This window comes from Etheostoma cragini, chromosome 5 (assembly GCF_013103735.1).
Source record: "Etheostoma cragini isolate CJK2018 chromosome 5, CSU_Ecrag_1.0, whole genome shotgun sequence".
Taxonomy (NCBI): Eukaryota; Metazoa; Chordata; class Actinopteri; order Perciformes; family Percidae; genus Etheostoma; species Etheostoma cragini.
The window spans coordinates 5,375,621-5,392,681 of record NC_048411.1 but is presented as its reverse complement, the minus strand read 5'-3'; the positions used below and the strand labels follow the sequence as shown (position 1 = coordinate 5,392,681).

Here is a 17,061-nt window from a genome sequence, read left to right as displayed (position 1 = left end):
CCATGGGGCCAACTAGGAGGCTGTTTCTCAGCTAACAAGTCTCCTCTGTATCATTTGATCATTTAAATTATTATGCCAGGAATTCTCAGGAGGCAGCTCGGCACTCCACATCACAGGGCTGTTTTTAATCTTCCCTTTTCCTTTCTTCCCCTCCCGAAAAGTTCAACAGCTCAGAGAGAGAGAGCTGCTCCTGTTGTGTACCTGCCTGCCGAACACCAAAGGAGGTGACTTCTAGTGCCAAAGCACAGAGAGGGAAGCTCAGGGGAGCTCCTTGACAAGGGGGGAGGCAAGATGTAGAGCCACACGCACACACGCACACACACACACACACACACACACACACACACACACACACACACACACACACACACACACACAACTCTAAAAGAGGAGGAAAATCGCTGCTTTGCTGCACAAACTTTTCTCCCACAGCTTTCATCCACTCATCTTAGACTTCTGTGTGGAACCCAATTGAATCCCTTCTTCAGTATGGGCACTGACTGAAGTGACTTTTCGTAAGAAGCTGGAGCCACAGACGTTTAAACTTTGCCAGATGCCACAGAGAGAATGCAAACTCCGAGCCGGCAGGCCACGAAAATAAATGCTCATCAGAGAGCCAAAACTTCTGCAAAGTGCAATTTGTTGAAATCCTGGCCCAACGTTGCAGCCTGCCATATGTGCATTTTCATCAGACAAACATTTTGGGCCATTTAATTGATCGAGCTATTTTTTCCCAGGGCCGTTTACAGTCAAACATTGTCTGCATTCATTGTTACACCAGCTGTGGAGATATTGCATCAGTCACAAGGGACATCACTATTAAGAGCAGAGCTCTTCTAAGACAAACAGGATGACTTAAAGCACTCCTATTCCATCGACCCACTGTCACAGAAATCACTTTATCAGCCTCTTTCCCATATATCCTTTCAACTTTTAATGATCAAAGGACACAGATTATAGTAAGGGATCTCTCACACATGGACAAGCCAGGATTACCAACCGGTGCCAAGGGACTAAAGTAAAGTCAAATTTAAAGTGAAGGGATATAACTTAAGTCTGTATACAAAATTAACCCCCGTCAAAGTAGAGCAGCAGGGGTACTCTCTCAGGGACCTGGATCTACAGTTACTGACGGAGAGTCCAGAAAGACTGCTGATAACTTTGGAAAATAGAGCTAATTGATGTTGCTAATAAGGAGCACTGAAGCTTCTTTTTCGGAACAGCTCTGATGGTAAAGCCAGCAAATAAACCCTGGAATGGAAGAGGAATCCAACGTTATCCTGTTAATCAAGAAATATAGCACAGCTGACGAGGCAATATGTACATCAGGTGAGTCACATCACTCTCACGGCAACACAAACCGATCGATTTTTAATTCATCCCTTATCTTAATTATATAGATGATTGGATGTCTGCTCTGGGGTCTTGATAACTGATCGGGTAACAGCAGCTCGTTTAGACAAATAACTCACGGAACATTTAATAATCATCTTCTCTGGTGATCACAGGGTCAGCTCTGGACGAATCACAGCCACCGAGCAGAGCAGAATGGCAAAGGGAGGTTCAATAATGTCACTGTGGAAACATGAACACATTTATCTCCCTCACAACGAGTCTGACATTTCTGGTTTGTTACAACTTTAGTCATGTTTTTTGATCATCATTTCTATCAGTTATAGTAACATTGTACTCGCCAAAGTAATAGCTGAGTTCTGGGAATATGGTGACAATGCTAAAGCAAAGCCAATGGGCCAAGAAACTCCAGCAGTCAGACAGGGTTGTAAAAACAAGGCAACAGTTTATACAGATTTACAATAAATTTATTTGGAGGTCTGACTGAAAAGTATGCACTCCCAAATGTCAGTTATAATATCTCATTGTTCAGAAAAACAGTGCTCACACTACTGCGTAGACAGTAGGGCAACATTGAAACCGAAGTCTAAGAACTGTGATGGATGTTTAAAACAGACAGTCTGGGGAATATTTTCACTGTTCATCTTTTGTCTCTCTCTTTTAAATAAGTGAGGCTGTCTGATCAGCTGACTGCTCTAATTAGTTAGGGTTGTCCATAACAACTCAGAGATGTAAGAGACACTAGACTGTGATTTGAAAAATCAGCTTGAAAACTGATGTTGGAAGTGGAAAAAAAAACATGGATGGCTTAGGATAAAAGACTGCATGTGCTGAACATATTCTTTTTTATAAATTCTTGTGTATAAAGAATGGTATAAGCATGGTGTACTGGAGGTGTTTTCATTCTTTTTATGATTAACATTTTGTCATTTATTTTAACAAAACACACACAACATAGAACTTGAAACATGAACATCCCCCCAACCGTTGTCAACACCAACTACCCAGACAAAAATCAAGAAAAGATGACACATGAACAACAATATAACAAGATCATACAACATAATGACAACAACATAGACATACTATAAATCACATAAACATATGTCTTAATGACAACACCTTAAAAGGTCCTATGACATTAAAATGTATTATTTATCTTTATGAGGTTTTATGGTCCTATGGTCCCCCAGTGGCTAGAAATTGCAATAGGTGTAAACCAAGCCCTGGGTATCCTGCTCTGCTTTGAGAAAATGAAAGCTCAGATGGGCCAATCTGGAAGCTTGCCCCTTATGAGGTCATAAGAAGCAAGGTTACCTCCCCTTTCTCTGCTTTGCCCGCCCAGAGAATTTGGCCCACCCATGAGAGAGAGACATCATGGCTTTCAAACAAGCAAAGTGGCAATTGGTCAAGGCCACACATTGCCCCCCCTCACCCTCCTCAAAAGCTACGGACTCAAAAATGGTACATACTAAAGAAAGCTCATTGTGGGACTGGCTCTAGTGGCTGTAATTCTGCACCAAGGCTGAATTTTGGGAAAGATTTCAGATACAGTATTAGGGGCCCACTAAGGTCCATACAAAAGCATCCAAAGAGCACCATGTCATGGGACCTTTAAGCCCATCATACACATCTCTCCCCAGCACAAAGCTTCCTGGGAGCCCTCCAGAATGCTCAGGTACTTTCCCATTTCCTACTGTAGAGATCTGGAAAAACGTTCACCCTAGCTATCCCACAAGGCCACTATTGAATTGACCCCCCTTCATTCTTCCATCCTCTTAAAAGAATCTGTCTGGCTATCATTAAACTAGTTTGGAACCAACTTGTCATGTGCTTATCTTTTACGCTTAGGATTGGTCCATTTCCTGGAACAAATAATCTTGGGATGAATGGAACCTGGGTCCCTGCTATCCGACAGAGGTTATCATGTATCCGAGGTGTATTCATTCTAATGGACGTGTATTGGAGCTCACACAGGTCTGCAGCTCGCTGCCATAGTTAGAAATGACAATGTTTTGGGCGCCTGGTTAGTTTGCCTGGTAGAGCGGGCGCCCATACAGAGGTTTACTCCTCGATGCAGCGGCCGTGGGTTGGAGTCCTGCCCGCGGCCCTTTGCTGCATGTCATCCCCCCTCTCTCTCCCCTTTCATGTCTAAGTTCTCCTATAGAAAATAAAATGCCTAAAATGCCTCAAAAAATGATTAAAAAAAAAAGAAATGAAAAATAAAATTATACCAAGAGAAGACATGGCAAAAACATGTTAGTATGACTTTTAATTGTTTTTGCACATTTTCTCAGCTTCATTGATATTGGGTTTCATCACTTTGGCTGCGCGATAATGAGGCTGCCACCCTGTAGCTGCCTCCTTGTGGTCACTGCGTTGCTTTGCGATTGCACGTCTCAAAGCGGGAGGCAGTTACTGCAGCTGGGTGAGCCTTCAGTCCCGGGTGAGCACGAGCCAAAGCCTGTCAGACGCTGGACGGCTACGTGCACTGCAGGTGGCACTGGGGAGGAAGGTGCACATGTTCAGGATGTGTGTCTAGGTGGGTGGGGGTGGACCGGGGTGGTGTGCGCCAAGACAAGCAGGTGTGTCGGGGCGGTCCGTCTTGGCTCTGTCAGCGATACACCATCATTAGGCGGTGTGGGCGCAGCAGGGTGCACCATTATGTCTCCCTGGGCCCTGTGTAATTACGCTCTGACATAATTAACCCAGCAAGCCCATTAGCCAAGCATTGGCTGGCTGAAGAGAGAGAAAAAAAAACGCTATAATTATTTGTTGTGCGCATGTTAATGAGGCCAGCTGTGTTCCCATCATACAACACGAACAAATTAATTTACAAGGCTGTGCTCCAAGGTTTTTTCTTTTCATTCAAAACAGTCTTGTTTTTTTTTTCCTCTGAGTGGACTTCAAGGTCCATAAACATGCTGTGCCGCTGCTGCAACAAACAGTAACACTGCTGTAATATTGTTGTCAAGAACCAAAACTAGGTTGAAAGAACATTAGGTCTTTAATTTCACAGACAATGTAAAGTTATATAGGTGTGTAGGATAAATCACAGCCTTTTTTTCTTCTAACTGACAAGGATTAGTTTCGATTAGAAAAAAACAAACTGCTTGCAACAAATTCGTAAACATGACTTTTCTGTTTGCGGTGCATTTTAAAACCAACGAGCATTTGATATTCACATGGCAAACCGACGTGTCGCTGTACCTTGATGTGGTAGAGGGAGTGAGAAAATACAAAAATAAAAAACATAGGTGGAATGAAAAAGAAATGATTGTGGGAAGCGGCGGCTTTTGTGTGTGAACCAAACATAGCGGAGGGAGAGAAACTTCTTAACCTGTTCTCTTTCAATGCTGTTCCGTGTCTTTGTTTGACAGACTGAAGGACGGAGAAGGAACGACATCAATACCAAGACACTTTAAAGCTCGCAACAAAGAGTGGAGCTGGAGCTAGATGGCATTTAAAATTAACACGAGATGCTGCAGTGAAAAGAGAAGAGCCACTGACATCCAAACCAAACTTCACTTGAAATGATACAACAAAAATCTTATTTATGAGACAGGTAAGATAAATCACAATGAATTAACGTCATAAAATACACCAGTCTTTGGTCTTTACATGATTTTTCTTCCCATGGCTAAATTGTATCTGCTCTCAGGCACACACATGCAGACATTCCCACACACACACACACACACATACACACACACACACAAACATACACGCTGTCTTTTAAGAGCACACTCTCTCCTGGTCCCTCTGGGGTCTCCTACTCCACAGGGATCAGTTGGAGAGGCCCAGCTCTTTTATGAACATAATGCATTATTAAGCACCTCAAACATCTCCTGGGCCTTTGTTTATTACTGCTCTTATTAATCACTTGTGCATAATCTCGTCCCGCCCAGAGAGCTTTCATTTTCCATCAGCTTTTATGCATCCTTATTTTCCAACAGACTGCCACAAACGCGCACGCACGCCACTCCTTTTTTTCTCTCATCCTGACTGCAGGTACTCAGCTGCAAAATTACAAAAAAAAGCCAGCTTGCTGTGCCTCGCAGGCCTCTCTCTCACTGGTGCCCGCTTATGTACATGAAAGGTTGAAGAAGGACTACTATTCTTTATGCATTTGAATGACTCCTTGTACGAAGGTCAGTGCATTGTGTTCCTATAATCTCAAAGCCGAGTGAAACATCTGGTGCGAGTATGTAAAGCACTTACGACCATCTCATTGCACAAGAAGACACGCGACTCAATGTGACCACAAAAAAAGAAGCTGCTTATACTTGTGCTCTGCTCCGTAGTACCGGCGGTCACCACTAGCAAGCACTGTTGCCATAACATTTCAACTAGCGCACAAACACACAGACACACACAGACACACACACACAGTATACAAACCCTCACATACCTCAGACATGCCGTAGGCCTCGCACACACATACTTAGAGGGGTGTATTCAGATCAGAATCTTCACAAACTCTCAGTGAGCTCCCTGCTCAGATAAAAGGAGCTGTGTTCTAAGGAGAGAGGAGAGGGGTGGATCCTAAGGGATGAGTGTGTGCACGGAGAGGAGGCGAGAAAGAGCAAACACCTGGAGCGTCAGTCTCAGGGCTACGCCCCTGGCGACAGGGCCTCGCTGCTCTCACAGAGGTGGCAACAAACGCAGGCGTTCAAACGCCACTCGAACACACACACACACACATTCTCCAGCAGAGAGGAGCGTGTGAGATGGCAAGTAGGAGAGGAAGAAAAAGACAGACAAAGTTAGATGCATCTCTGGGAAACCGATGAATTTGGGCAGAAGCTGCCACTGGTTTTCAGCTTTCAGTGATCAGGATGTGTTTATCTGCACTGATCAAAACCGTGCGGAGGTGATATAAACATTGTTAGGGAAACACTGCTAACAGGCCTCTATCAAGCCCCAGACTGGGTGGGAGTTACAGTGCACAGCATGAGGTGGTGTCACCGGCACATCAAAATATAGAACGCTAATGAAACACTCCAGCGGATTGACATCTCGGCTTGGGGGCCTCATAAAAAGGCAAGAAACCACTTCAATCACTCGCATCAAGAAGTTATTTCTGTTCTGAGTTTGTTTGTTGTTTTCAACTTGCCATTGAACAGGAGCATTAACCAAGTGAAACATTATCATGCCAGAATCTCACAAATGTAACAGATATGTTATTTGTATTCAATAGTGGACACAGCAAAGTGTATAACTGATATGTGACCAGATGTTAATGATAGCCAGATACAACAGGTCACATATTGAGCTGCTACTGCATGTGCACCCCCCCTTCCTTGTTCACCTCTTGCATTCATTAACTCTGCTGTTGGCCGGTTGTGATTGGGCTGAAGGCCTTAGTGTTGGCACACAAATGAGCATGCACATACACACACTGACAAAGAGGCACTTTCAAATGAAATAATAGAAGGGGGGAAAAAAACGTCCCGCAATGAATAGTAATAACTGCATTAAGATTAACGAGCATGGCGTGTAAAGAATAATTGCATCTGTCAAAAGATTAAAAATACATGAGCTGTAGCATTTGTTGGGGGAATGGTGGGAATGCTCACTGTTGTGTTTGAGGGGCAGAGAGAAATGAAGTGGGGCCACAGCCAAATGACTGTCCTCCAGTGTACCTGGAGTCATCCATTCTAGCGGGGGGTGGGTAGAAGAGGGGGGGTGGAGTTGTGACCTTGGACACCAGCAGCAAGATGTACTTTGACAAACAGCCACAGGATACTGTAGGCCCTAACACAGATAGCACATACTGCTTGGGCTAGACGCAGAAATACTCTCAGTGGTCGAGCCTGTACTGCTTGGCCTCAGACCGAGAAGTGGGGGGATATCTGGCAATGAACACAGCTAATGTCAGGAGCTGTCAACACTAGATTATTTGGCCATTTCGAGATGGTCACTGTGTCAGATTAGACAATCAATGAGTCATAGATTGTTGCTGTGACTTGGCTGAAAGTCATGACAGACTACAAGTTGTAATCTGGCGAATCTTAGCTTGCCATCTTTCACGACTCCGTCTCCATCTGCCATATTTACAGTTGTACGCTGCTGTGTGCTGTTTTGGGTCCAAATCACAGAACGCAAGAATGCGACATACTAGTCTTTTGTTGGGACATAGTGCGATGTCCCATTCAGCCTGTGTTGGGCCACTCAAAATACTTTCACTAGTTAAAGGCCTTTGCATGAGTTGGATGGGTTAAATTGTTTTGCGTTTAATAGAAAGACTGCATGGTCAAATTAACCTGATATGGGGCTATGGGGTAAACACAAATTCTGAACGCCCAGATAGCTCAGTTGGTAGAGTGGGCGGCCATATATAGAGGTTTACTTCTCAACGAAGTGGGCCCGGGTCTGACCCTGACCTGGGGCCCTTTGCTGCATGTCATCCCCCCTCTCTCTCCCATTTCATGTCTTCAGCTGTCCTGTCAAAAATAGAGGCAGGAAATTGCCAAAAAAGTAATCTTAAAAAAAACAAAACACAAATTCTAAGATACCTTGATGAAATAATTAAAAATTGTCAAAAACTATGAATCATGTGAGCACTTTTCTTCAAAGTTGGATACAGGGCCCCTTAATAAGACATGACAAGTTTTTGAAACCTTATTTGATGTTTGGATAATTGATAATCTGAGGATAAAATGCCTGCTAAGAAGACATGTTGGGTTTTCTTAGCAGGTTAGCTTATGTTATTAAATGGCAATTGTATAATCAGGAATCAGCTGTTTTTTCCAGAGTTGGAGAGGTTCACAGTGACAGGAGAGCTGCGTGCGGTCAGCGGGGATAAGCTAGCTCAGTAAACACCTCAACACAGGAAGCTGGTTGCTTGTGAAAACACAATGTCTGGTTTTTCAATTTTCCAAATAGGAAATGCAGAAGTGGGTGTGGCAAGTTGGAAGTTTGTTTGCAGGCGCCTGCCACGCAGCTAGGCTGAATCGGAAAAAGTAAGCGCGTAACCACTTCTGATCTTAAGTAATTTATCGAGTAATGCTACTACTTTTTCCATTGACATTTTATAACTTTCTTTGAGTAATAAGCAAAGCTTGATGGATATATTATAGGGCCGATATTAGGCAGTATTGGCATTTATAATGGCTAATAATATACATAAAAATTATTCTGATAAATGGAAGTTTAAAAAATAAAATGAAAATGGACGGTCAACCATGTTTTGATTGTTGGCATTGCATAGTTTGTCCACCAGAGGGCACGGTACAACATCCCTGTTGGCAACACTGATATTAGGGTTCAAACCACAAAGTGGTAGAACACATTTTTTAGATCAAAATCAGCAATCGTGAGGCCAATCATCACAAAACTCACAGGCTATGTTCCGATAATTGCCCCAGATTTACCCAGACAGTTTTAAATACATACGTCACTAGGGGGCGTTTCAAGTGCAAAATAGGTGTGTGGCATTACACATATTTTACTATAATTCACATTTTCATTGTCCAATCATCACAAATCTCTCAGAATGTCCTCATAAGTACCTGAACCACGTGGGGGGCTCTATAGATGCAGACAAACTGTAGGTGAAATAGCGCAAATCAGGCTATAAATGACTAAATGTTTGTCCAATCTACGCAAAACTTTAAGGAAAATTGTTTTTATGTTGGTCATTTGCTTTTCTCAAATTGCCATGTGCTGGACTGAGCTACATATCCTACCGAAATTAAAACAAATGTTTTTGACAAATTAATTGTAGACATTTTAAACAAAGAGCACTGTCAGTCCAATCGTTACAAAGCTTGCAGGATATGTTTTATAAGGGCGTTGGACCAAATTACTTTAAAGTCTCTATTGAGAAAAAAAAGTTTGAACCCGCAAATCGCCTCTTGCGGCTATATTCTTTTGTGTTTTTCTTCAAATGACTTTAAGTTTTATATCTTAAATTTGTATTTTTATACATTTTATTTTTCAGAACTTTAATATATTGTGTGTTTCCTTTGTTCTGTTGTGATAAAACAAATTAAATTATTTTAGTGAGAACTCATAACTACAACTAACTAATGTTAGGGAAATCTGTTAATGTTTTGTTACGTGCTTCTGGATTTAAAAAAATAAATTAGATTTTTAAATAACCACATATTTGTATCGTACTGGCCTCAAAACTCCTTTATCGGTTAGGCTCTAGTAATAAGTAATGAGCAATTACTTCTGTTTTACTGGGCTACTTGCCCAGCACTGATTAGTACTGTGACTGAGAAAGAAAAACACAGTGGCTTCACTTGGTCCCAGTGATACAGTGAAACAGACTCCCTTTGTAAAGGTAAGGTCAGATGGCGGTAGGAGGATCGCTGTGTTACGTCACCTGATGTAACATGACACAGGAAGGTCTACTAATGTGTACACAACATAACGACACTGTACATAACACTGTACATTAAGAGACTGAGAGGAGAACAATGATTAGATACACTATAGACAAAAGCTACTATACTTCAGTATAGAGTTCATGTTGGGTGATGTGGTTGTTCTTTTTATTTTTTAAGTCTTTGTTTTTCAACATAACTCTTAGCTGACTATTTCATTCTTAGAGGTTTTTTTTGACAAAATGTACTCCACAAGACGCTCTAGGGCTTGAATTAAGGCTCCCATATAAAAGGTATAGGTCAGAAAATCAAACTGAATACATCTTCAAACAACGGTATTTTTTATCAAGGAAATAACTCCATTCAAAGTGTGTGTGTGTGTGTGTTTGCGTGCGTGTGTGTGTGTGTGTGTGTGTGTGTGTGTGTGTGTGTGTGTGTGTGTGTGTGTGTGTGTGTGTGTGTGGGGCGGAGCAATATCAAGAAGGGGACTTCAAGGAAAAATGGAGACCTTTAAAAGTCACTTGCTGCTGTCGCTATTTTTCTGACGCAGACTTTTATCTTGTATTCATTGAATCTGTAAACAGCATTCTCTACTCCTGCCACAAGTGTTTCTCTGATCTAGACTGAGATTGGGCTGCATCTTTGCTGCAACAAAGAGCAATACCGTACATGTGCCCTGGCACCGAAATAACAACTGAATAAACACGCAATACATCGCTCCTCTTTGCTCTCACTTTGTGTCTTTGCCTCTCTCTCCCCTTTCCCCCCATTGGCCTCATCAGGCCTGCGTTCCACACGAAGCCAGACTTCAGTTGGGATTTTAATTGGCCCTCCACAATCAACAGCAGAGCTCCTCAAGGATGTGTTCGCTCCTCAGCCAGGCTACACTCAAGGACCAGTGCTGGGTTTTGAAGTGGCCTCACGCAGAGTTTTGGAAGCCACTCTGAGAGCACAGAGTTTGAAAAATAGATAAGAGCCACAGGGTACAGAGTTTATGTACCATATAGCCATGTGCTGTTACACCATATCTATGAAAAATAACTAGAAAATGACTTTGGTTTAAGTGTGTTCATATATACATGATATGTCAGTGTGTTTTCCATATAGGGCTGGTCCAGCGGTAGAGGTTTGATGTGGAGTTGATCTACAGTAAGGGATCTTTGAATGGGGAAAGCTCATTCTTGAAGTAATGTGAGTGAGTGTGGTTATTATTCTGCTGCTGCTGCTGCTCCTGCTTGTGAAGGTACACATCTCTGGACTTAGTGGGAGACTCACCTGGGGCCTCGATAAGCTGTTTGTAGATTCCCAGGAACGCAGACTCGGCCTCCTTGCTGCGCTTGTTCAGAGCAACCACCTGCAGCGGAGAAGATGCCATTAAGGTAAACATCGACTAATAACATCATGGCATATGTCTTAACTCACAGTGCACAGGATATTTACATTTCAGGCATTACGTTGACTTTTACACAGAGCAGAAAAACACTTACAATCTTAAATTGCCAACAGTGGATCAATAGTAACAAGAGCAAAGGTCAACCTCCCAGCGTCCTTTCAATACATTGAATAAATAGTCCTGCATGCCTTGTATGTGTATCGTATCTTTAATATGTACAACAGAGAAATACAGTTCATATAGCTAATGCATAGGTTAACCAACCGTGTTTCTACCTAAGCATTGACAAATAGAAAAACAAGTAAACTATGAAAATATCCCCCATGTTTACTGCCAAGTTGCTGCATGGTGCGAGGTGACATTTGGCCTGTTAAATGTAGGTGTCGGTGTGCGCGAGAAGGATTGCCCAGTGACAGTGGCCTCCGTCACCAGCAGCACTCGGCACCTGCTATCCTCGGCTCGGCGGGTGATGCAAACCAATTAACGATTCATTAGGAAGGACAAAGAAAGCGAATTAACCACCACCTGGCCCCATGGAGAGGGCACCTGCACTAGTAGATATGTGGGTTACGCTTCTCCCAGGTCCCGCTAAGACCTCGGGCGTGTTTGTGAGCTCTGTAGCTGCCTCTAATCGTCCTCTGCTCCCCCCCCAAACCATAAGCAGACGAAATTCAAATTATTCTCATCTTTTGTCTATGTCATTTCTGTAACTGTTGATAACAGCCTCCGTCGGATCAGCTCAATGGACTCCAAAACGGAGGGTCAAGTGTGCGGTATGGCTGAGCCAGGCTGCTCATCATCGATATGACGACACTTAAAAACATTCATTTCGCAAAGGCTGAAAACACTTATGAGGGTGTTGGAGGTGGTAGTGTACTGGGGCTGTTTAGTGGGGTTATAAATAAGGTGTGTGGAGAACACCGAGGGACCGAGAGCCTTTGATTTACTGGAAATGGCTGGTGTCTTCCCCCGGGAGGCATAACGACAGCATCATGTTTAAAGAAATATCATAAAGATCAAGCAAATCTCCCCCCCCCTCCATCACTCCCACTTGGAGCAGCTCAGAGGAGTTCATGGAAAATGGAAAAGGCTGGAGCCCAATCAATACAGATGCAATATTCTACAGCTCTCAGCCAGCTCTCTGTACACTACGCTGGGGTTTCACTCAGCTATACCCCAATTTAACCCCAACCTCCTTTTTGCTTTGTCGCCACTGATGACTTGTTTTTATATTTGCTTCGTTTTCACTGTGAATGGGAGCAATTTTGTATCCCTGAGTGTCACCACTCGCCAATAAGAAACCTCTGTCCTCAGCGTGACAACGAGAAAAGCTCCAACAGCACTTTGTGAAATCCAGACAAACTCTACCTGAACTACATGGCCACAACAGCAGAGTGGCTGAACCCACTGCTAGTCCTCAGTGGTTAAAATGTAACTAACTACATTTACTCAAGTACTGTATATTAAATCTGAGGTACTTGAACTCTGCTACATTTGAGAGAGAAATATGGTACTTTTTACTCTACATTAATCTGACAGCTTTAGTTACTGGTTACTTTACAAATAAAGATGTGTGCACACAAAACACATATAGTGTTATGATTTAGGTATTTTTGCTTGGTTTTCTGTGCCTTTTTCTGTTGTATTTTGGTTCTATGTCTTGTCCTTGTTTAATTTCCAGTCATTGTATAATGTTTTGTTTCTGGTTTTATTGTGATATTCTTGTTTTCTGTGCTGTCTTGTGTAGTTCTACTTCCTGTGTTTTCCCGCCTGTCTGATTGTCCTGGCCCACCCTGATGGGTATCACCTGTCTCTTCTTTGCTCGTTGTCTCGTGTGTTTAGCCTCTGTGTTCCCTTTGTCTTGTGTCCGATTGTTTTGTTTGTCGGCGTGGTGTTTCAGTTCTCAGTCTAGGTCCATGCTGTCTTCTCATCCGTGGAGTGTTTTGTCTCTAATTACTGTTAGTTGGTTTGCTTTTGTTTTTTGGACATCTGTTTTCTTGTTTGATCCACTTTCAGAAAACTGAGTTTTTTCCTGCTTCATTCCGGCCTCCTTTTGTTTGGTGTGTACCGTGTTTTTGTCCAACAATATACAGACCTACAGATACTTTCACTTTATTTCCCTAACATACTTTTACTTAAGTAACATTTTCAATGCAGGACTTTACTTGCAACAGAGTATTTATGCACTTTACATAAGTACTTCTACTCAATACTTCTTCCACCACTGCTCGTCATCATCTTTTCACTGGCAGTCTGCTGGCTGGTCTGGCTTCCTCTGAAGCATATACATCAAATGAGGCACCCAACTGCATGTCTAAGGAGCCTGAGATCCTGCGAAGGCAACAGCTAGGGCTCCATCTTCCAGAGACAAGCAGGGTCTCGTGGCCCTCCATCATCCTTTAACGAGAGAACACGGAGATTACCTCCACAATCACACCATTAACCTGCCCACAGACGCTAGCAGAGACATCAATCACACGCCCGCCTGATGCCTTCTCACGTTAGCACCCGCTATGCGTATAGATCTCTCCCCCCATAGCCCACCCTTGCTATCATCAAAGCACTCTGAGGTGTCGTGCATAATATGGGCTGATCAGGGAGTCATCTTTATCTCCATGCTAATCCCACCTCCAGCCAAGCGCAAGGGGTTTCAGAGCCAGAAGTCTCGTACTAACAGATATGAGAAGATAGGGTGGTTGGATGTACAGAGAGCTATAGCTAGAGGAAGCACTACAACTGGCAAATCTCTTTTGGGATAAGAGATATGGCTGTGGCCCTGTCTCCGGCTCACAGCGCATTCTTTGTTTTCACCCATTTTGTGATAAAGGATATGGCTACCGAGGGAATGGGCTTGGCCACAGGTTGATTTTACAAGCAGGAGTAAAGCCCAGGGCAGAGTAGCAAGAGAGAGACACAAAGGAAACCTGTTAGCGCTCCTCCATAACTCTTAACACAGCAACAGAGTGGGCAGAACACAGCCTCTGGGACAAGGCTGCTGGGAAATACTTACTGATAAGCCTTTGAGAATAGTTACAGTACCCGTCTGTGTGTGTGTGTGTGTGTGTGTGTGTGTGTGTGTGTGTGTGTGAGAGAGAACGAGAGAGAACAGCTAGCATGTGTTGATGAGAGAGAGAAATAAATGAAGGGGGAGAGAACAAACCTAGAAAGAAGTAGGGGAAGCAGAGTGAAGGGCTACTGAGCAACACATAGAGAGAGACAGAGAGACAACGGAAAAGAGGGGTTCCCATAAAGAGTGCAATTAGCAATTATGCAGTCATCAATTACAATTATCACAACTGGTGATTATGCAATTATCACTCTAAATCATCAGTTTCCCCCTCTGCCTCACCAGTTTGCCACCCCCTGTGATTTGGTTGTTTGAGGATGGCTTGTGATGATGCAGGTGATTAGAGTGTATGACGATGAGGGGGTGTTGGGCGGGTGTCAGGGCAGATCTTGCTGTGTGTGTGTGTGTGTGTGTGTGCGTGTGCTCAAATAAGTGTGCAAATGTTTGGAGCATGTCTGCATATGTGGGTGTGAACAACGTGTGTGTGTGTGTGTGTGTTTGTGTATAAACAGTGTTCATGGATATACTGTTCCCATCTCAAGGTGCTGTGGGTGCATTGGTGCTGTGGGTGATTTGGGGACAACAAATGTATGGTTCCACAGTCCCTGAGGCCTCTAAATTACCTGTCATCTTTCCCATGATGCAAAGGTCAGTGCACAATCATAGGGAGTCCATCCTACTGTGCTGCTCACGGAGCGCCAGTCCAGCCCACAGGCTGACAGGATGTCACAACAATCCCGCTCCCGCACCATGCTTATTAGAACAAAACAGTGGGAAGCCCACCACCGCCGCAACACCACTTGTCACAACACCTTCCAGAAGAATCCAGTGGATTCCTGACAAACATCCAGTCCTAGGTGTTAACACAAGTGCTGCGAAAATTAGGCAAAATATGGTCAACGCTCCACTATTATACTGCATGTTTTTTTTCAATCTAATCTTTATTAGTAAAACATTTCCAACATCTAATTTCCACTTCCATTTTTAGTGCTGCCATTTTGAGCTCTATAGAATGTCCACGTCTGCCTATTTTTCTTCCAGCTTCAGTTTCTTTTTTTTTTAAGTTTTCAATTATCAACATTTCTTCAACTGCTTTTTTAAAAACGTTTTAATTAATAACATTTTAACCATTATTTATCCCTTCTTAGCACAATTTATTTGGTAAAATTGCCCAAAAACATAACATACCATACCAACTCGTAGGGCCTTTGTATTCAAGTAGCTATTGTAACAAAAGAGCTGGTTAGCATTACATGTCTTCATGTACAATATACAGATTAGCGCTGTTAACTAACTTACTTTTTTATTATCAATTATTCTGACAAATATGTTTTAAAACTCAATCTCTAGAAAGCCTAAGAATATTCAAATTCAATTTGCAATCATATGGAACATCAAACTCACTTTTGAAGAGACCAGAGACATTTAGCATGACACATTACTTGAAAATGTAGAATAATTCTGTCAATCAACTAATTTATTAACCAACTAATTGTTTCCGTTCTACCACGGATCCACAAAGATGTGCCTTTATTATACTCCCCTAAATAATATTTCTTTAATAGTGACAGTGATATTGCCAAAGTTAAGCTAAGCCAGTGGTTTAAATGTTTTAATCATTCAGGAAGTCCCTTCACTTCCTGTACAAAATCAGTGTTTGGAGAAGAAAACATTTAATTTGAATGGATTGGTGGTATATACGTTTCTTAATTGGCAAAATAATGCCAAATCTTGCCCAACATTGTCTTCCACTGTCTTCTGAAGAGCTCTTGGAGGACAACACGATGTGGTTGTTTCAACATTATATACACAAAAGTAAGATAGTTATGTGTTTTCAGTCTCCTTTATATGTGATCTGTATGTTTGAAAAAATCTAAATCAAAATGCAAGATCAAATGCAAAACCAAAAGGGCTAAGATCCTATTTTAACTGTGCTACCCAGCAGTTTTGCAGCTGTCACTGCTGGCATTTGTTTTGCGTTGAGTTTAGGTTCAGAGGAGAGGCGGGAGGAGAGAGATGAGTTGGTGCGGAGTGACTGATGAGTGGGTGGAGGAGAGGGGCAGAGGTAAACACTATTGCAGTACGGTCTGGACGTGAGAGACCCGTGTACACCCACACACGCACTCACACACACACACAAACTTGGAAGCGTGCAAACACACACGTCAAGTCGCACTCACACAGATGAACGCTACACACAGGCTGTGTTTGAGGGCAGATGTAATCATGGTGACACCCATCTCGGAGCCGTGGTAGCAGCATGGCGCTGGCTGTGGCCGTCTCTGGCTGCCCGGCGAGATGAGCAGTCAGAGCACTGACACACATCTCGTTGCAACGTCAATTCCAATCAGCGGTGCCTGTCATTCAACACGCTGCGCTCACAACGGACTGACGCCACTGCCGCCGCAGAGCTGCCGCCTCAGCCAAATAAATAGCCAAGGCTGACCAATATTCTTTAGTAGCACAGTACTCCTGATGTAAATACATGCTGCAACGATTCAGTGACAAAATGAGAGTGGAAATACAGCTTGATTTATGGAAGCCTTATGGGAAAGGCTCACCTGCATTTGAATGTAGGTAGTGTAGTATCAAGCATGAAAAATGTCAATATAGGTTTTAAGACAAACCGTATTATTCCATAGAGAAGGTAGGATAGATTTCCATATTATGTTTGTACAGCCATTATTGCATTAGCGGTCAATAAACATGCATGTTGCATTGTAATGCTATACTTGGTGTGGTGCATTAAGCTAAAGGCTTACAGCAGCACAATACAATTGTACAATTATATATATAAACACAGACATTTTCTTTAAAAAAATATATTATCGGCACTAACTTTCCATCACAAACTGCAACAAAAACTGTTAACCTTATGGGGATGCTAGGTAAAAAGGTCAGATGATCACCAA

The 17,061-nt window shown here is 42.8% G+C and overlaps 1 protein-coding gene across 3 annotated transcripts in view; it reads right to left on the bottom strand.

The window, feature by feature from the left end:
- cux2b (cut-like homeobox 2b) overlaps positions 1 to 17,061 on the bottom strand; it is a 99,058-nt gene that overhangs the window by 23,900 nt on the left and 58,097 nt on the right. For all 3 annotated transcript variants that reach the window (XM_034871690.1, XM_034871691.1, XM_034871692.1), the window contains exon 4: positions 10,965 to 11,043. In XM_034871690.1, coding sequence (XP_034727581.1) covers positions 10,965 to 11,043 — 79 coding nt within the window. The remainder of the gene's footprint in view (positions 1 to 10,964; positions 11,044 to 17,061) is intronic.